The 22236-nt window shown below is 38.8% G+C and overlaps 1 protein-coding gene across 2 annotated transcripts in view; it reads left to right on the forward strand.

The window, feature by feature from the left end:
* Positions 1-18450, forward strand: part of LOC143852255 (lon protease homolog, mitochondrial-like) — a 41223-nt gene extending 22773 nt beyond the window's left edge. Inside the window, exons 8-19 of one of the 2 annotated variants that reach the window (XM_077361659.1) lie at positions 2890-2955; positions 3075-3161; positions 3385-3424; positions 3540-3711; positions 6546-6670; positions 11445-11575; positions 11708-11812; positions 11971-12084; positions 14059-14226; positions 15885-15986; positions 16961-17741; positions 18014-18152. In XM_077361659.1, coding sequence (XP_077217774.1) covers positions 2890-2955; positions 3075-3161; positions 3385-3424; positions 3540-3711; positions 6546-6670; positions 11445-11575; positions 11708-11812; positions 11971-12084; positions 14059-14226; positions 15885-15986; positions 16961-17741; positions 18014-18018 — 1896 coding nt within the window. In that variant the 3' untranslated portion in view covers positions 18019-18152. Of the gene's footprint in view, positions 1-2889; positions 2956-3074; positions 3162-3384; positions 3425-3539; positions 3712-6545; positions 6671-11444; positions 11576-11707; positions 11813-11970; positions 12085-14058; positions 14227-15884; positions 15987-16960; positions 17742-18013 lie in introns of both variants that reach the window. The other variant, XM_077361658.1, reaches the window with a different exon arrangement.
* The last annotated feature ends 3786 nt before the right edge of the window (positions 18451-22236 follow it).

Consider the following 22236-nt stretch of genomic DNA (forward strand, 5'->3'; position numbering starts at 1 on the left):
AAATAATACAAACCCAAGGCATAATACACATGCAGATTGCTTACAAATAACCCAAAAACACCAAAAAAAACAACAAAACCCTATGATCGCATGCTTTTAGAATGAGATGGAGAAAGAAAAAAAGAAATACGGCCATATATATACATGTAGAGAGAGAGAGAGTGAGAGGTGTACCGTGTGCTTCACTGCTTCTTTGCAGTTTCTGCCCCCAGAGTGCCAGGAGGCGAGAAGAAAACGATTGGGGTTAGGGAACTTAGGGTTTTTACTTTTTAGATTGGAGAAGAAAAGTAGAAAACTGAAAAGCGAAAAGACCCCTATTTTAGTCTACTACCCGATATTAATAAAAGTTAAGGAAATGAATTAATAAAAGTTAAGGAAATGAATTAATAAAAGTTAAGCCGTTAAGGAAAGGAAAAAGGGAATGTTAAGTAAATAAGCAATAAATTCTAAAATTAAAAAATAAAATCAATATAAATTTAGACATATTTTGAAATTTCTCGGCTTGCCCGATACCCCAACCCAACCTGATTTTCATTCGGGTTGAAATCCCAACATGAACCCAACCTGAAAAAGTAAACCCAACCTGCCCAAAAAATGGGTTGAACCCGTCGGGTTCGGGTTGGACCCCCTAGTCATTGTTTTCTTTTGATATGCCTTGTTTGGCTGATTTTCTATGATTTGTGGACACAGACACGAGTGTCGCGTGTCGATACGGACATGGAGTGTCGGACACGGCAAACCCCCAAACTTTAGAAACGGGGACACGTCTAAAATAGAAAGTATATGTGATCATGATTTGTGGATATGGATTCATGTGTCCATTTTCGACATTGATACGAGTTGTCTAAATGAGGTAAACACAATATTCAATAAAAAAACATAATGTCACACTTTACACGGTACAAAAACATGTCCACACACCCACATTAAGTCTAACACTTCCAGCAATACAAGTAAAAGTGTCCAAAGGAGTGTCGACACGTGTGGACACGAGTGTCGTGTCGGACACGGCAGGACACGTGAGTTGGCAATAGATTCGAAGTGTCGGCCAAATCATAGCTGATTTTTAAGTTAGAATTGGGCATGAAAGTTGATGCTATGTGATTTTCCACATTCCCTTTCCATACCTTGATGGATTGAACCTAATAAAAAATTGTATAAGAGGACTATGTGTAGCTTTTGTTATCTCCCCAAGTCCATAGGCCCACTTGGGCTAGCTCCCCCTAAATCTGTGAGTTTGAGTTTCTTCAGTTCTTTGGAGGGCGTTGAAAGAGAGGAAGGCAATCATTTTTCTAAAGGGATTCAATAGTTTGTCAACAGAGAATGCAATGCTATACCAGTCATCTTCATTGTGGAATTGTTGGATGAAACTACTGAACCAAACGGATTTAGGTCAAGTTTCTTGCTAATTTCTTCCTTTAGTTCATCGGATTTTAACGGTATGTACATATTAGTTTGAAATTATATCTTACAAGTGAAATCCATTTCCCTATTTCATATTGTAAGAAACTCTACCTACTTGCATACTTGTACTGCCTACGCACTTCATGATGTTGTGGCAACCATTGTTTAAAATTTTGGGCGAAATCCGAAATCCGGTTGGGTCCGAAATCAATAAATTTCGGATTTTGGTTTCCATTTCGCCCAAAATTAGGTCAATTTTGCTTACAATTTCGTCTGAAATGACTGAAATTTGCAATATATATATATATATATATATATATATATAGAGAGAGAGAGAGAGAGAGAGAGAGAGAGAGAGGTGTCTCTAGAGAACCTTCTCTAGTCCGCTGACCCAAAACACAGTGGGCCCACGTTGTTTGGATGATCCAAAGCATTCATTTGATGGGCCCTAACATAGATAGGGTGTGCCCAAAAAATCATCTCCATAGGATCATCCTAACCCTTCGATATGTGCAGGTTAAAAATGACTTTGCAATATTTGATTGATCACAATTCTGTATATTCCATTTACTATAGAGGTTCCCAAGGAATTCATTAGAGGAATGTTTCCAATAAATATGGTTTGTTCTTGCGTATCTCTACCAGTTTTCCAAATTAATCCTGCGGGTACATATAATTCAGAAGAATATGTGAGTGATTCAGAAGAATATGTGAAGTTAAAAACACAGTGGGCCCATGTTGTTTGGATGATCCAAAGCATTCATTGGATGGGCCCTGACATAGATAGGGTGTGCCCAAAAAATCTTCTCCATAGGATCATCCTAACTCTTCGATTTGTGGAGGTTAAAATGGACGCGTATAAACCTCCACAAATTTGTCCATTTTAACCTCCATAAATCGAAGGGTTGGGATGATCCTATGGAGAAGATTTTTTGGGGACACCCTATCTATGTCAGAGCCCATCAAATGAATGCTTTGGATCATCCTCCAAACAACGTGGGCCCACTATGTTTTTGGTCTGCGGACTAGAGAAGGTTCTCTAGTCGACTGACTAGAGACACTTTCCTCACATGTGTGTGTGTGTGTGTGTGTGTGTGTGTGTGTGTGTGCGCATGCGTGTGTGTCGGTCCGAAACCAAAATTTAAATCCATGGTGCATCATACTAACCTATATCGTCGCCTTTAGCCCGGTAGCTGCTTCATATATTATTTTCTTTGTTTGGTCAGGTGTTATCTTATTTTGGTCAGGCGGGGTACCATTTATTTATTGTGATCTTTTACTTTATTCTTGTTACTGTTCTTCAATTTTCAGTGGGTTTTCTACTTTTCTTGTAACAAAATAAGTTAACATCTCTTGCTTAATTGTCAGAAATGGAATTTAGACTTATCTCTTTTGAATCAAATATTGAGCTGTCATACTTCTGTTGCAAATCAACCTGTTTCATCCAGAATCCCCTTGTCATTTTGTTAAGTTTTTCTGATTCAGGTGTATAAACGCTTAAAATTGACTTTGGAATTAGTAAAGAAAGAGATGGAGATCAGCAAGATACAGGTACTTCTCCATGGTGTTTTCTATTTAAGTTTAGTTTCAAACCTTCTACTTTGTGTTGAAAGTTGACGAGGATTAGTTTAATGCCTACTCTATCTTACTTTTTGTGGGCCATGTGTTAGGAATCAATTGCAAAAGCAATTGAAGAAAAGATAAGTGGTGAGCAACGTCGTTACTTGTTAAATGAGCAGCTTAAAGCAATAAAAAAGGTGGGTGCTTTGTTGTAAGTCATAATTTCTGATTTCCTTCTCTATATAATTGTGCGCCGTGGCCTATTGCCATTACTTCACTAAGGAAATACATGCCTGGAATACTCATTGACTCGGAAATGGGAACCAATATGCTTTTTTCAGGATTTTGTTGGATAGTTTTCTTCATCAATAATTTAGAGTTTATGCCTGCTGAAATTTAAGTTCATTTCTCTTGATCCAGGAGCTGGGTTTGGAGACAGATGACAAAACAGCAGTTTCTTGTTAGTTCTGTGACCTCTTTCACTTCTGCGAATAATAATCTAAACATTAATTAGGATGGTTTTTATACAAGCACGTGGGTGCTATAAGTTCCTTGTTTTTTTATCATTGTTGCAGCAAAGTTCAGGGAAAGGCTCGAACCAAACAAAGACAAATGCCCACCTCATGTTTTGCAAGTTATAGAAGAAGAGCTCACTAAGCTGCAGCTGTTAGAGGCCAGTTCAAGCGAGTTCAATGTAACTCGTAACTATCTTGATTGGCTCACTGCATTGCCTTGGGGAAACTATAGGTTTTTGTTGGACTTGTTTTAATTCTAGTCGACTGATTTTTAATCTTCTGTCCAATGAGAACTGTTATATTTTTCTCCATTTTTTGCCCCAAGATGCTTAAAAATCTCTGATTTCTTGATGGAACATTGTTATCTAACCTGCCATTCAAAAAAAAAAAAACGTTATGTAACCTAAACAAGTTATATCATATTAATGATTTTAATTTGTGGGAACCTCTGATGTACTATAAATACTTTGTACGTTTGTGCCGCCAGATTATACTTCAACTCTTAAATTGGGATCTCATTTCTTGAGTTAGGTTCAGTCTTAATATGGGAAGGTAGAGGTAGCTAATATTTAAGGGGACACATGTCCTATATATGATCGTTTTATTTTAATTTTCCATGTTTCTGTATTGGAGTAATCAAAGGGTGTGGCTGGAAACTTGTTTTAGAAGTTTTAGAAAATGAACAAGTGTGCTAAGATTTGTGACGGTGTGCTCTTTAATGATATTTGTTCTGCTGTTTCTTTTTTGTGATTCTTTTATGCATGTCATCATGATTTTTGAATTTGGTATGGGGTTAGCATTGTTATAGGGTTGGCATGAAAGGTGCAGCATGGTTGTAATTGTGTAAGCATGAAGTTGTTTTTAGTTTTGTTGATATAATTTCAACTATGATTCAAAATTTATACAGGTCCTAACACGTATGTCCTCAAACTAGTATCAACTCAACTCAACTCAACTCAACTAAGCTTTCATCCCAAACTAGTCGGGGTCGGCTAATGAATCCTTTAGAAAATTTTCATGAAGAAGGTGAAAGAATCTACCCAGCTCAAATTGACTAAGTCTAATCCTGACATTAGTTGAGTTCATCTACATGGATCATTTTCTTCCATTCTCTCCTATGCAAGGTCATGTTCTCTGTTATGTTCCTAGCCGTCAAGTCTTTCCTCACTGTTTCTACCCAAGTTGTTTTCGGTTTGCCCCTACCTCTTTATACTCCATCAACTTGGCATGAGTCACTTCTTCTCACTGGAACATCCAATGGCCTACGTTGGATATGCCCAAACCATCTTAAGCGGTGCTCTCTCATCTTCTCCTCAATTGGTGCCACCCCACCTTTTTACGGATGTCTTCATTTTTAATTCTATCTAACCTTGTGTGGCCGCACATCCATCTAAGCATTCGCCTCTCCACTACACTCATCTTATGCACATGCTGCTTCTTGGTTTCTACAACATGAAAATCTTATATACTATGTTGTAAAATTCTTGTTGTTTGCTTACATTAAAAATGTTTCACTTCGAAAAATAAGCTGATCAGGATGAGAACCAAACTGGAGCTCGGCATGGTTTTTTTACTTCATATTTTGCTTAATTTTGTGAAACCCTCACACACACTTGCTTATCATGCCAGTGGAGGATGATATGGTGGCAGGTGGTCACTGCTTTTTTGGTCTTCTGGAAGGTCCCTTGAGATAGTGGACAATCGATTCCTCATCCATTGCATTTTGTTATTTTATTTGCATCTTTTCCGGTCAATTTTGTGTGAACTTAATCTAGCTTAATATGGCTCATGAGACCTGGCTTCCAATTTACATGTAGTTATAGCATAGTTGCTGGAAACTCCTTGGGCAGGTGGGAAACCTGTTTCCCATAAAACGCGTTTCTCGTGGTTGGGAAACTCGTTTCCCCTAAAATGAGGGAAACACGTTTTGGAAACATTTCCAAAATATGATACAAAATTGGAGAAATGTTTTTGAAACAGATGGGAAACATACGCAAAACTTATGTAAATAATGTGTAAACGCGTGATAAACGTATGCAACACTCGTAGAAAGTGCATATGAATAGGGGTGAGCATTATTCGGTTAAAACCGAATAACCGAACCGAACCGAACCGAATTGGCTGATTCGGTTCGGTTTTTTTCTTTTCGGTTCGGTTTCGGTTTTTTTTTTCGGAAATTCGGTTATTCGGTTTCGGTTTCGGTTTTATAAAAAAAAAATTCGGTTAACCGAATTAACCGAAATAATGGATGAAAACCATTTTTTCCCCAAAAAAAGTGCTATATGTGTACTCCGTAGGATGATCAAAACCGTCAATTTGATTGATCACAACTTAATTAGGTTATGCTCAAAAAATCATTTCGATCGGATGATCCTAGCCCTCCGATCCAAACCGAGATTTTGATTTTTTTCCCTCTTTTCTCCCACAATTCGGTTATTCGGTTATAACCGAATAACCGAATAAAATTTCGGTTCGGTTTCGGTTCGGTTTTTGGCAAATTTCGGTTCGGTTTCGGTTACCGAAATTTGGAACCGAAATTATTTCGGTTTCCAAATTTCGGTCTATTCGGTTCGGTTTTAACCGAATAACCACCCCTACATATGAAACGTGTAGGAAACATGTGTGGAACTTACAAAAATCATTTTGGAAAAAACACATCATTTTCTAAGACGTTTCTCGTACGATTTTCTATTGTTTCTCGTTTCCCGTTTCCCCAGTATTTTTTTTCATGCTTTTCTCGTTTCACATTTCGTTTCCCACCCTGGTAACTGTGGTTTATAGAATATCTAATATGTGCCTTTTTTTATTACTTACTTCAATGTTGTTCACACACACACACACACACACAACCCACGCATGCACGGATTATTTTTAATTTTTTTGGTCCAGTTTCTACTTTTAATCTTAAGGGTTATGTTGTTACTTGCCTTAGATACATTGTTTATAGAACTAAATACATGAGCCTTAAATGCCTAGAATGTTCTTATTTGTATGCTTTTAATCATAAACTCTAATACTTCCACTTGAGATTATTTTTTTGGTGATGTTTTAGTTCATTGAATGCAGTGACGAAAACTTTGACGTCCATCATGCTCAAGTAATACTAGATGAAGACCATTATGGTTTATCTGATGTGAAGGAGAGGATTTTGGAATTTATAGCCGTTGGAAAACTCAGAGGAACCTCACAAGGTCAGTAAGATCTGTTTTATTGCTAATCCCTGTTAGATAGCCATGCGGAAACATGACACTGGAGTTTAAACATAAAATCTAAGCTTGAGCTTCGCATTCTACGTACCAAAAATTTCTTTGTACCTGTATTTCCACTGATATTTTTATATTTAAACTTGCAAGTCAGGTGTAGTAGATTTTATGAAATTGCCATCTGTAACAGCTTATGTTCATGTCCAACGTGGACATGTCCACTTCTTCAAGTTATGTAATTCCTGGTTTTGTACAGAATTTCTGAATAAATCCAATAGAAAGACGTTTACTTTTAAATGCAACTGATACCGTATCTAACCACTCTTTATTCATTCAGTCTGAAATATTTCATGCATCAGGATGTTGAAAGTGACATAGATTAACCCTAAATTCCTCTAGGAGCCATCTGTTCTATGAGCCTATGAGTATGATGTTTATATTGTTAAATTGTTTAACCAATTGATGAGTTCTATGATAATGAACAAATCAGGGTCACTAAGATTGCTCTTGCCCTTTTCATTCTCAACATTTTTATTGGTTTTTTCCTATCCTTCATTCCTTCACTTGGAAATCAAAGTATGTAAAGGAAAGACCAAAATATTGGTTTAACTTGTGTTTATGAGAGTTTGAATTCTTTTGTTTCCATATTTCATTCCCTCTTCATTATTTCTTTTCTGAATGGCAAATATATTTCATTAAATCAACAGAGTCCGAGGAGGTCCCTGTGGAAAGTAATGCTTTACAACCCGATATGCGTGAGAAAATGTACAAAATAAACTAGGGAGGAAGAAAATCAAATAGCTCTAGACTTTCTTTGTGCACCCTTTCTCTTGCTAGTCTATCCGCTTCAGAATTGGCAGACCTACTAACATGCATAAATGAGATCGATGCCGCCCCAACTCTATCCTGAATTTCATCAAAATAGGCTGCAAATCACCAAGGTGACACTTTTGATCGATGAAGCCATCTAATGACATTTAGTGAACCCCCTTCCACCACCACTTTGTTTAAATCAACATTATGGAGCGTCTTAATGCCCTGATGGATTACATCACTTCTACCTCGTTCGCATCTGCTACTCCAATGGGGCTTCTAAAAGCCCAAATCACCTCCCCCTCTTCTTTCCTCAATAGGTCTCCAATACCAGAGGGTCCAGGACTTCCCATACTAGATCCATCAAAGATCAACTTTAGGATTCCATGAGCTGGAGGCGACCAAGCTTTGACTACTTTGGGTTCAATGCTATTCATTATTATTATCAGTGATAAAGAACCTATTCCCTTTTGGCTGGAAGTTAGAAAATCTAGCAAACAAATATAGTATGGAGGTACTATTCAGAAAAAAATATAGTCTGGAGTTTCACAAATATTATCCAATTTACTATGTTAGGAAAAGCTATATCCTAACTCGAAGTTGGAATACCTGCAGAATTCTACCATCAGCAGAATATACACTTAAATCACTATATACCATAATCACCAAGTTACCATTCAAAAAATAAAAATAAAAAAATCTGGAGTTTCACAAATATTATCCAATTTACTATGTTAGGAAAAGGTATATCCTAACTCGAAGTTGGAATACCTGCAGAATTTTACCGTCAGCACAATATACACTTAAATCACTATACCATAATAACCTGGCCTTTTAATGTATTAAATGTACTTTGTGCACTCTCTTAGCTCTTAGGCTGGACCTGTAACATCAATTGATACATGCCAGCCCCTTTAATTTCTTCACATGAGGCCTCCATGGACTGTCAGTTTTCCACTTTATGAAATGTAGATAACAATAACATACAAGTCTTCTTTGAGCATCAACACTATCGATTTAAGTACAAAGAAAGGGAGGGTACCCGTACACAGACATGCATATGTGGTCAATAAGATCATTGAATGAAGCAACAACTTTGCCATTTAACTCATCATCTGACTTCTGCTTTAATTGTTTCAGGGTTAAGAATTTTGGGATAATATATCTCGAGAATTCCATTTCAAAAAAATGTATCTTAAGAATAACATGACCTGGTTCTTATGTCACATGTTCTAGTTTGAGCACTGGTGAATGGTGCCATGGAATATTGGGATAATTGATGCCGTTTCTTTTCAGAAATGTCATAGCTAATGCTTTGCCTATTGTTTTTATTTTTTATTATTTCTTGAATGGCAAATGGTTAAAGGATATTAATAGAAAAAGAGAAAAGCCTCTCGACCAAGGAAGTCAAAACAAGGCGGATACAAAGGAGACAAAAAGAAAAGCCACTAAAAGATATACAACAAATCTCTCAAAAAACTCAAGGCCTCACAGGGGAAGAAAATCATAGGTCTCTAGGACCACCCTCCTGACTCCCATCCTGGCAAGACAGTTAGCATCAACATTTGCCGATCTCCTGACATGCTGGAAAATCACTTGAAATTCGTCACTCTATCCTGAATCTCATCAATCATGTGCACGAATCTCCAGGGAAAAGGGTGGCTACCATCCCTAATCACATTTAGCGAATCACCCTCCACAATTAGTCTAGAAAAAAAAACGGGTCGGAGATCCTAATACCCCGGAGAACAACCCTCACCTCCGCCTCATTGGAGTCCGTGACCCCAATGGGGCCAGAAAAAGCCCTTCTCGTATTATCCAACTCATCCCAAAGGACTCCCCCAACCCTCGCAGGTCTCAGATTTCCTAAACTTGAACCATCAAAGTTAAGTTTCAACAAGCCAGGTTTGGGCGGGGCCCAACTAGGAAAGGAAATCTTCCTTTGCTCATGACTAAAGCCAATCTCTCTCCAATGCCGATAAAGATCGTCGAAGGAAGGGAGCCTGAAACACGGAAGGATCTTCACCCATGCTATGGTTAGCGAGATGATCTTCATATAGATGAAGGATGATCTTTTGACAAAGCCAAGAAATACTGTCATTTCTTCTCTTCCAAATAACCCATATAGTAGCCAGCAACACCGCCTGCCATAATATCTTTTTCCCTTCCTTGGCCAAATTTATAAAGAATTACTTGTGTACACAAGTGTATCTGGCCAATGGAAGTTTATTGTAGTAGTGGATATGATTCTTTATTAATAAGGTATGTGTCATGGGTGCCTTTTTTTTATGATCCATCATAAGTTAATTAATAGATAGAACACCAGGTTTTCTAATTGTTCATTTATGTGTTTTTTTTTTTGAAAATTGACATATATATTCATACCAGCAAAATTACAATGGGGACCAGTAGTCCCACCAGATTTACATAGTATGAATTGCCCAGGAGCATTCTCCTTGGCCCAAAAGAAACACCCATTACCCCGTACATTACCCAATAGCCTCAATTGAATCGAATCCAGCAAAAGTTGCCATATTTGTGCGACCCCCCAAGTCAAGATCGTGACCTGTCACGTCACACCGATTTCTCCACTACATTCCGCTGGCAAATTCGATTTTAAAAAATCTAGCTCTAAGGCCCAGAGCTATTGTGCGCCCCTAATCGTGCACGATAGCCAACCACCCAACATCACCATCCGATCTCCGGCAGCCTCCACCTCAAACCACAACCAAACACCGACGGCTCCCCATTAAAAATATATCAAATCCTTCCTCCATCCTCTCCAAAACCTACTTCCACTAACCCAAAAATCATCCGATCCGAAAGTATACTCCAAGCCCTAACCCTAAACCGTAACCCTAAAGACTATAATACTCCCCACTTCCCTCCCCATTCAACCCTAACCCTAACAACTCTAATACTCCCCTCCCCCTCCTCCTCCTTCGAACCTTATTCCTACAAGGTTCATTGTCGCTATCCACAACCGCTCTCACCTCCACATCCAACCTCCTCATTTTCCCCTGAATCCGGACACCCTTTTCCTTACATTGGCCCCTTCCACAGCCTCCAACGATTCCCCCACCCACTTTCTCCATCAACCCTAACTAGATCCAGCCCTTTCACAATTAAATCCTACCTTCTCGAGCCCAGCTCCGGCCATTCCTCCCCTTCAGCCACCATCTCTGCAATTCCTGTGAGATCGGCCCCTCGCCGGGCAACATTTGGCCACCATATATTCATATATATGGCCCCCGGCTTTACATGACCCCCGGATCCGATAATCCACGGCCTCGCACCGCCTATAGCTGGCCTTCCACGGCTCCAGGTCTAGCACCCCACAGCCTTTTACGGCCACCGGCAACCTCCACGGTTTTCCCCGGCTCTAGATTCAGCTTCACGGCCTCCATGGCTTCAGATCCAGCCTCCACGACCCGAGAACCTACCTCCACAGCCCTAGATCTAGCCGCCACGGAAAAGCCATGTTCCAGATCTGACCTCCACGGTTCCCGATTTGGCCTCCGCGGCTCATCTTTTGCCAACAATGGGAGAGACGGTAAAAAGAGGGTCAACAATGGGGGAGAGAGGGAAACGAGCTAGAGAGAGAGAGAGAGAGGGGGGGGGGGACGAGCGAGAGGGAGAGAGAGGGGATGAGAGAGAGGAAGATGAGAGGGAGAAACCGCCTCCCTCCCTAGGCCAACGCCCTAGGGAGGGAGCTTTTTTGTCGCCCAAGTTTTTTCGCTCTAGTTCATTTATGTGTTTCATTTGATCTCTTTGATGTTTTCATGGAAATCTGAAAGTTTCCTGATGAAAAGATGGTGACTGCTTGTTCTTTCAATGGTCTAATCCCTACAATATTTCTTTCACATTCTGAAAATGGCTTAGCTTTGCTGCACTCTGTTGTCTTCAGAGCATCAACCAACCTTATTACTTGGTTTTATACCAATTGCAGGCAAAATTATTTGCCTTTCTGGTCCTCCTGGCGTGGGTAAAACAAGTATTGGTCGTTCAATTGCACGTGCCTTAAATCGGAAATTCTATAGGTTTTCTGTAGGAGGCTTAGCTGATGTGGCTGAGATCAAGGTACTGTAGAAAACCTTTCTATTGACACAATTCATCATGGGACTATTGCGTCAATATTCAAAGCTATACACTATTTGGATAATCCATCTGAATAGAATTCATACTGATGCTTCTCTAAATTGTCATATCCAGGGGCATCGTCGAACATATATCGGAGCCATGCCAGGAAAGATGGTACAATGCCTGAAAAATGTGGGAACGGCTAATCCGCTTGTTTTAATTGATGAGATTGACAAGGTATTTTACTGGTTGTGATGTTATTACCTTTTGTCTACTTTAAGGCTTTTCTTGTCTACTTTCTGGTTAGTTACATTATTTTTTTTTGAAAGATTGTTTTGTGTTGCCATGATAACCCTATGACTTTAGTTTTTGGCTGATAATGTGTTTCAAAACAGTTAGGGAGGGGGCATGCTGGTGACCCTGCAAGTGCTTTGTTAGAGCTTCTTGATCCTGAACAAAATGCAAATTTTCTTGACCACTACCTTGACGTTCCTATAGATGTATCCAAGGTGATTTTGAATTTTATGGACTCTCTCAATGTAATATTTTTGTCTTCTATTGTAGGCTTGTTGATTATCTTTTCAATTCGCGAGTGGTCATGTTTAGCTGTGTCACATCTAATTTTCTCCTTAATGCACATTACAGAGCAATGTAGTATTTTGTCTTCTATTGTAGCCTTGTTGCTTATCATTCAACAAAGTACGTTTGGATTGATAGGTTCTGGATGGGGTGGGTAATGCAAGTCCCTGTAGAATGCAGATGTGTTAAATGTGAGGTTTCATATCATACCCTTTATTGTAAGATTATTCTACATTGGGATGAATCTCCTCTAAATCTAGAGCATGGATTGAATAAATGACATGTTATGATTTTATGGAGAGACATGGTCAACTTCATTGCTTGAATTTTGAAGCCATGAAATTACAACAATGGGCAAACATCCTGGGTACACTAAATTACTGCTTATTTGAAGTCTTTAGGTTATGCAGGAAAGTAGAAGGCATCAAATTTATCAAAGGCATAGATGTATCTCCAAATAATTGGTCCTTCCGCTTAACATGTGAGCTTAATAATGTGGTTCCTAGTTGTGAGATGCAACACATTGCTCTGTTGGAAGTGCACAGTAGGCATGCAAACAACTTTCTCCATGACCAGATTCCCCAAGTCGACTATCAAACAAAGATTTCTAGATAAGTTTGAGGATGCGACATTGACAACAGTTGGATGACTCATGAACTATTACACTGAAGATTACAAAGTTTTCTCGTTCCATGAATCACCTAGAAATTTACCAAGAATATCTACTGACCCTTCTAGATCTCATTTACAAGGAATATCTATCTAGACATGCTTGTTACACTTACCAGAGTATTTGTGTAGGATTAGAAGTTGATTTTTCATTCAAAATATTGCCTGTAGACACATACTAGGTTATTCAATGCTTTGCAATGTAATTTTTTTTTTCAAGTTATTGTTGCCTTTCTATTTTATGATTGTTGCCTTTCTATATTATGCCCCAACATCAAGTGCATTTCAACTTATCCTTTACCTTATTCTCTGTTTTAGTTTTGTTAAACTACCAGTTACTCCAAAAGCTTAAGCTGTTGGAGAAAGGAGTTTTTAATCTTTTATACTTTAACACTCCCCCTCATGTGCGGCCCCTCTTTCTTTGGGTTGGCCTACACGTGGCACACATGTGGCCCCTCTTTTGGGTTTGGCCATTTCATCTGGGTTTTTGCTATCAAGGATGTTTGAACCCAGGCATTTGCTCTGATACCATGTTAACTTACCAACTTAAGCTTTTGGAAAAGTTGGTAAGTTAACATGGTATCAGAGCCAAAGGTCTCGAGTTCAAACCTCCCGGATAGCAAAAATCCACATGCGATGGTCGGCCCAAAGTGGGACCACATGTGCCACGTGTTTGCCAAGTGGGGCACACGTGCGGGGGAGGGTTAAAGTATAAAAGATAAATAACGCCTTTCTCCAACAGCTTAAGCTTTTGGAGAAGTTGGTAAGTTATAAAGTATAAAAGATTAAAAACTCCTTTCTCCAACAACTTAAGCTTTTGGAGTAACTGGTAGTTTAACATGGTATCAGAGCCAAAGGTCTCGAATTCAAACCTCCCGGATAGCAAAAATCCACATGCAATGGTCGGCCCAAAGTGGGACCACATGTTTGCCAAGTGGGCCACATGTGCGGAGGAGTGTTAAAGTATAAAAGAAAAATAACGCCTTTCTCCAACAGCTTAAGCTTTTGGAGAAGTTGGTAAGTTAACAAGTTTATCAAAGTCATGGATGTTCCTTCATTCAAAGGCATTCTTTTAGTTGTGTTTTTAATATTTTTTTGTAGGCAGTACTTTTAATATTGGATATGCAAAGATAGTTTCTTAAGTTATTCCCACACTGTCAACCAGAAAATGTGCAATTTCTCATACACTTTTCACATGTATTCTGAGACCTTGTTCTCTGGCCTTCACATTATAGGTTTTATTTGTTTGCACGGCAAACGTTGTGGATATGATACCAAATCCTCTCATGGATAGAATGGAGGTCATTACCCTTGCTGGTTACATCACCGATGAAAAAATGCATATTGCTAGGGATTATTTGGAGAAAACTACCCGTGAAGCCTGTGGTATCAAGCCTGAACAGGTATAGCTGCTTGATTTTTACTTGAGGGTTTTTTTTTGGAACTGGTATTCACTTGAGGTTTTTATGTTGATTCTTTCATTGCATGCAGCTTTTATTGTTGGTTTGGGCTTCCAGCTAAAGCTGGATTTGGTTGAGCCTATAGGTCAATTGGAAAAGGCTTTGCCTTCAACCTTGAGGTCGCAGATTCGATACCAACTTATTCTACTCCAAAAGATAAAATTAAATTAAAAGGAAGAAAAAGGAAGAAAGAATGGCTGCACTTGCTCAAATTGATTCAGTTATGGCTCAAGTTGGGCATTACTATATTTTTTTATTTTTTTTTTCCGTTTTTTTTCTCGCTCCGTAGACCCCTAGTCAGCACAGTGAAGGAAGTTTGGTCACTTTCTCGCTCGCTTCAAGCAAATCATCAACTCTGTGCTCTTACCCAACCCCCTTCATTTACCTCCCCCTTCCTCCGCACCAGTTGCCATCTAGCTAAACAAAGGACTCTTCCCTTTTCCTCTTCTGACTCACCTCCCCCTGACTCTTTCTCTCTTGTGCACTCTGATGTGTGGGGCTCTCTACTTTTGTTTCATCTGCCTCCGGCTGCCATGACTTCATTTTGCCATCTCCATTTATGACTACAACCACCGCTCTTCTCAAACATCGCTCTTAAGTATTTGCACGCTTCAATGACTTTTCACTTTATGGATATGATATAAAATCTACATAGATGCAGAAGAGCAATCATAACAGTGGGAGTCTTCTTGATGAAGAAAGAATAATCAGCTGTACTTCTTGAAAAACCTCATCTTTAAATGCTTTGGTGAATTTGTCGAGCCATGCTTTCCTAACCTAAATGGGCCTGTTTTAACTAGTATCTCGCTTTCTTGATTTGCGTATGTTATGAATCATTTTAGGATCCTCAAAATGAAGATGTATATATGCAGCAGCCTCTTCTTTTAAGTCTCCATGTAGAAAAACTTTCTTCATATCTAGTTGTTCTAAGTGCCATTTCTTGCAACCTGCGTTGAAACAAAATGGTTCTAATAGTGCCAGCCTTTACAATTGGACTATGACTCAGTTATGGCTCAAGTTGGGCATTACTAAATTGTATTTCTTTTTCCAGCGCTCTAAAGAAGAAATGACAATTCTATGGAATTTAGATGAAATGACAATTCTATGCAAAGCAGGGGTAAGGCTGCGTACACGTACATCTAGCCCTCCCCAGACCCCGCAATGGCGGGAGCCTCGTGCACCAGGCCGCCCCTTTTTTTTTATGGTCACTTTTGAAATGCTTATGTTGTGGGCTTTTGGAGGTTCAAATCTTTATTGTTAGTCGCAATTTGCAGCAAAGTGCCAGTTGTCTTGTTCACATTCAACTTTTCAATCGAAAATGCATACATAACAGGCAATCTCTTAATTCATATTTCCTTTTTCCAGCTAGTTAGGTTTGAATGTTGAAACAACTTCTCCTTGGGTTGGTTGGTTAGTGGCTCAAAGAACTCGCGGGCCTTCCCCCATCCTCACAACTTTATATTTGAGTTATGATTGATCAACAAGCTAGTAGCCATTTATGTCTGGGGCAGATATTTTAGAGTATTACATCCGAATGATATGATAAAATGACCGTATATTTTAATGTGTGAATCTAAAGACCCAAAGAATGTTGTTTCCAGGTGGAGGTTACCGATGCAGCTCTTCTTGCACTGATAGAAAATTATTGCCGAGAAGCAGGTGTTCGGAATCTACAGAAACACATTGAGAAGATTTACCGCAAGGTTTGCCTTTCCTATTAAATTAGCATTGTATCCAGTTGTATTTGGAGCTTATTATGATACCTGACTTAACAAAATAAAATAGAAGTATACAAAGGTTAAGATCTTTTGTCTAACAGACACCATCCTTTTAGTATTTTTCATGCAGAAAACATAATCTTGTGGACAAAGCTTGATGTGACATTGTATAATGATTTACTTTCTCTCATACTCATTCTATAGTAGCATTTTTTATGGGCAACGACACTTCTTCCATCTACTGTTCATTACATGAACTGATCAAGCCATTCCCCTTAAACACATTTTTTAAACCCGGAATTTATCTAGGAACCCGGGGAGGCACCTTAAATTTTATTAATAAGAGATAAAAGATACAAGAGGACAGAGAGAACCTTGCTTCTAACACAAAAAAGGAAAAAAAAACACAAAATTATTTCTCATGTATATAAGGATTATACAGCTGGTCGCATCTAGCAGCTCCTCTAGAATCCTTAGGTAGACTGGCCCAATCCCACAAAACTGAGTTTATGCTGATGCCGGATGCATAATTCACCAAGTTGTCTCCAACAAGCTTACCTTTCCTGGACATACGAGTGATAGCAAAATCCATATCAGATAATATAGCTATTATTTCTTTTAATATATAATGAATGTACCATTAAACACATGTTGCTAAACGTTATATGCTCTATTACTTCCCGGCTGCTGCTTCTGTTGCAATTTTGTACTGTGCTATTCTTATGCTTCTCAATAACTCGACGTTCTTGATATTGGGGTATCAGTGTTATTCAATTTATAGGTTTTGATGTTCTTGTTATAACTTGGCTGGGGGGGCCAATATAAATTGGATATTGAATTCAACTCCATGATCATAGATATAAAACCATGATTTAGTAGCCCTGATTTGCGTGTTCAATTTGAACTCTGAACTGGGAGTGACTACGCCTCTCTTGATATAATGTCTTTATCCCTGACAGATTGCTCTGCAACTTGTGCGACAAGGAGTATCTACTGAACCATCTTCAAATGCCAGTGATCAAGCAGTGGGAGCCAATGAATCCACAGTGGAATCTGCTGAAGTAGAAGAGAAGTCAAGTGAAACTGTACTTAATGTGCAGACCATTGTTGAACCAGAGGAAACAACCATACATGAACAGGCCATTGAGACTCTTCCTTCAGACAATATTACCCCTGTAGCTGATCAACCCCTTGATTCAAATGTAACTCCTCCACAGGTAAATGTAGGGAATAATGATGTCCTTGAAACGGAAGCGAGTAAGGAGGCTGAGAAAGTAGTAATTGACGAGTCGAACCTGTCAAAGTTTGTTGGAAAACCAGTCTTCCATGCTGACCGTATATATGATCAGACACCAATTGGAGTTGTCATGGGCCTCGCCTGGACTGCAATGGGTGGTTCAACCCTTTATATAGAGACGACCCAGGTGGAGCAAGGAGAAGGCAAAGGAGCTCTGAATATGACCGGGCAACTGGGAGATGTTATGAAGGAGAGCGGCCAAATAGCCCATACCGTTGCCAGAGCAATACTGCTTGAGAAAGAACCAGATAACCTATTCTTTGCAAATACCAAGCTCCATCTTCACGTGCCCGCTGGTGCTACCCCAAAGGATGGACCCAGTGCTGGTTGCACCATGATCACATCGATGCTGTCATTGGCCATGAAAAATCCAGTAAAGAAAGACCTCGCCATGACTGGGGAAGTAACATTAACAGGACGGATTCTTCCAATTGGTGGCGTAAGTAAGCTAAAACACTTTTTTCTGTTAGTTTAATGGTTCCGTACTCCATACTGCCCAAAGGTGCAACTTGGGTCGATTTTTGGGAATTCGGGTTGAGCTTTTACGATAAAATCTGGTCTGGTTCGGGTTGATTCCGATTCTTTTTTTAGCAAAATCTCAATCTTACCCGACCCAAATTGCACCCCTATTACTGCCACTACTACTGTTTAAATTTATAGTTCTTCTTCCAGCTTACTTGATAGAGCAATTTGACATATGTTTTATATAAAATAGGTTAAGGAAAAGACGATTGCTGCAAGGAGGAGCGATGTGAAGTCCATTATATTCCCGTCGGCTAACAGAAGAGATTTTGATGAGTTAGCCACCAATGTGAAAGAAGGCCTAGAAGTCCATTTTGTAGATGATTACAGTCAAATATTCGGTTTGGCATTCAACACTAACCAGGAAACAGAGAAATGAGACCATCATTGTCATTAGTGACCAAAGCATTTGCGAGCTATGAAGCCCTCATCAAGTTTTGTAGTCATGTTTCTTCATTGTTTCTCTGAGTCTCTCATTCATGCAGTACTGCCTCAGGTTTTCTCAAGTAATTTCTCCTTTGCTGCTTATGTAAAATTTAAACCGCCCCCTTGTTGCAATTGTAATCGTATTGGGGATCTCAGAAAACATTTTTATGGATAAATTACAAATAAACTTGCTTCAGTGTTTTATATTTTATCCTTAAAACAGTGTGTGCAGTGCATGGAGATGTTGCAAATTTGTTTTGTAGATAGTTGCATTTTGGGAATAAGGCTGTGGGTTAACTATTCTGTGGTGGCAACATTTTGGAAATAATAAGGTAGCATATGTGCAATGTAAGTAGGTTGGATTATTTTGGCAGTAAAAAGGCTAGCATGTGTGCAGTGGTGACATGCTTAAATGGTGTTGCAGGTTTGCAATCCGATGGGTTTTTGGGTTTCTATGTAGTTGCAAGGAGAGGGAGCTTCTTATATTTGGCTTAAAGGTAGATCTAGATAGATATTGCAAGGAGAGGGACTCCCCACATCATCTGCTAACCTCAGGAGCAACTGTATCACATTGCTGAACAACTTCAATAGAGTGTTTAGATTTAGGATAAAAAATTTCTTGGAAAAAGTTGTGTTGGACGATGAGTTTTTCAGTTTGACTAATGCACATTTTTATGGAAGAAGCCTCTTTACTCTTTTCTAGGATAGGTTGCAATGTAGATTACAAGGTTTTTAGGTTCCGATTTATTGTTCATCTGCCATAGGATGAATATCCTTGATCAATAATCTAAGTTTTAAATTTTTTTAAATTTGAAAAAAAAAAAAAAAAAAAAACCCACCAGTGCATCTTAGATAAATTATATTTATAATATGTTTATTACCTTTGTCCTTATTTTCATTCCATGGAATTATTGTAAAACAATTTCCATAAAAAAAATTTACTGGAATTTGTTCTATGGTGGATTTTTTACATCTAATTTATAGTCTGAGTGGGAACGATCATTTTACAAGGCATGCTTTGATAAGGTGAGGCCTAATCAGTTTACACCTACGCATGGCATGACTGGGGCCTCCCATTTGTTGGTAAGGCCCACCATCTCCACACAATCCCATGCATTATGGCAGGGCCCACCATTTTACACCCATGAGTGGGCCCACCATCTCCATGCATAGGATTGGTCCCACTATTTACACCATGTTTTGATAGGGTTGAGGCCTGAGGTAAATGGGCGGTGAGAATGATTGAGAAAAGAGGTTTGTGGTCTTTTGAGAGAGAGAGAGAGAGACTAAAGTCCATCAAAGTGTTCTACAAAGAAAAAGAGAACCCAAACTATGAATAAAGGCTGGGCCCACTGATTTCGGCTTTCAAAGCTCCGTTGAACATGGAAATTCTTAAAAGGTGGGACCCATATTTTAGTGGGTTGTTGAATCTTATGGGGTATAAAGTTGCACTCCCAGAGGCCCTTGAAAGTTGAATCCAATCATGTTGATGTAGAGAAGAAAAGTGAAAATGACGACATTGAAAGGTATGAAGATGCCAAAGAAAGATAGCACGAGGAAAGAAATTTTGGTGGCACTCACCTCTAAGCTATTGTGAGCTTATCTTCACCTCGTATAACATTACTAATTCCCCCCTCGTATGATGTTTTATAAAGATAAAAAATCAGAGTTCGTTAGCCTTAAAACAATCAAAATGCAAGTTAAAATACTAGTCAAATCTTGTAAATAACCATACCATATTGGGTATTCTTTTTTGTTCTTTCATTCTTTTGCAAATAAGTTTAAGAGTTCAAATAATTTTGATGGAAACAAGTAATAAAGTTCATTCAAGTCACATCTATCGGGTTTAAATACAGATCATTCGGGTGGAATAAAATCGTTTTCAAGGGTAATGATGAGGGAGTGACTTCGGTAGTCAAAAGAGTAAGGTCATTCTCTCAATTCCTATCGAGAACGCCGTACTTAGGGATGTCAACAGATCCACTTCGGATAGGATCCACCTGTCTTATTCATGATCCATTCAAATTTGGATTCGGAGTGTTCTTCAGAATTTCGGATCATACTTCCTATGTCTCGATCATGATCCATTTCAAATCATATTGTATGTCTCGATCATGATCCATTTCAAATCATATTGTCCATCGGAGAGTCCCAGTACTACTTGCATTTTTCACAGTTAAAATTCTTAGAAGAGGGCAAATGCAAACATGATTGGTAGATGTGAGAGTGAGCGGCAGAGGTGGCATCCCAATGGGCTAGGGACTTAGGATCAATGGCAAACGGTTAGAGAAGGAAGAGAAGAGGGTGACTTAAGACTTGAGAGAGATGAATGAAAAAATACTAAAAATAGCGAAAAAATGCACGAGGCTTATTTTTATTAAAATACCCTTAAATAATACTTAATAGTTTTAAAAAAATAATACTTAATAGTTTTAAAAAATTAGAGGGAATTTTCGTAAAATAGTATAACAAAATCGGATTTATGACCATCTCGTGGGAATCATGGTGATTAAAATACCTATCATAGGGTCCCGTAATGTGTCGAGGAATCATGTTGATGTGTCTCCTATCCGTTTAAGGTCATATTCGGATGGTCCATCGGACCGTCTAGGTCCCTTGACACTAATAGCCATACTCAAACCCGAACCCGGGTAAGGTTGGGTTGGCATTTTCTGGGGTTGGGTTGGGTTAGGGCTAGAAAAAGCCGACCTGAATTCTGTTGGATTAGGGTTGACACCTTGGGCAACCTGACCACACTTGACTCCGTTCCCTTAATTTTATCGTGATTTTCAAAATCGTAGGCTTATGTTTTTTGTTTTGTTTTCTATAACAGTCAAATCATCCAATTATCTCCATTTTGTACCCAAAAATACAGGCACTTAGAAATATGTGTCCAAGGTAAAAGGGAGTTGACTGGAGCTAGTTGATGAAAATGCAGGGGAGTTTTGAAACTGAAACTATGGTTTTGCCTGCGCTTCCAAAAGCCCCTTCAATGACTAAAAAATGCATTACATGATAAATTATAATTTCCCTCGAAAGTGACCCAATGACATGATATCTAAATCATTACAAGGAATCATCACTCGCTCTTATTTCCTTCCTACAATCATCTAAACCATAATTAAACAATGGCACCAATCAACCTCAGTGTGCACAAAAAACATTTCTACTGGATGTGTCACAAACTTTTTGACCACACATGACCCATAAATCGCCCTCATTGTTGAAATTATAAGAACTCTAATGAAAAAAATTGATCAGGCCTAATCTGGATCATCCTTCCACCTTCAAAGAGACTGATTTTAGTTTATTTTTTTAGGTGATGATGAAACTATGTGGACATCACTCCATAATCCCAATAGGGATTGACTCTCTTTTTTAACTCAAAAAGAGAATGTGGGCGGGCTTAAAGCAATGAAAGGGAAGTGAAAACTGACCCAAATCTCATTTTGATTTGCTTGGATATTGAAAACCCACGTGAGAATTTGAATGATGTGAAGATGAGTAGAAAGGACTGATGATTTATCCTCTTAGAACAGGTTTGTAGACTAGTGGGAAAGTGCACTAAAAACAAAAGAGAAATGATTTTGTGGCATATCCATTATAACTTATATGTGATTTGGGCACACCCACATGACATCAGGATTCTTCCATCTGATTTCTGAGACTTGGAGATGACATAACATGAAAATCACTCTGTTGGAAACAAAACTGATTCCAGCAATCCTAATGAAGCTTTTAGTTAAAAACTTGAGACAGGATTATTTCCTCATTTGCAAACTACTAATCTTTCAATAATATTGCAATTTTCTAGTCACGTCATCTCCTACGCAGGGCTAACCAAATGAAGAGTCTAGATCACACCAATATCTTGCAAGTGGGTCTAGGTTAGGCTTCTCGTGATCTTGCATCAAGGCTTTGAATAAAAGCTTGATTAAAAGGCTTTTAATTGGCTACAGAGAGCTTCTTGGGAATTGTAATAGCTTTCCA

Source organism: Tasmannia lanceolata, unplaced genomic scaffold, assembly GCF_043159265.1.
Source record: "Tasmannia lanceolata isolate RefF3 unplaced genomic scaffold, GAP_Taslan_0.1 ptg000019l, whole genome shotgun sequence".
NCBI lineage: Eukaryota > Viridiplantae > Streptophyta > Magnoliopsida > Canellales > Winteraceae > Tasmannia > Tasmannia lanceolata.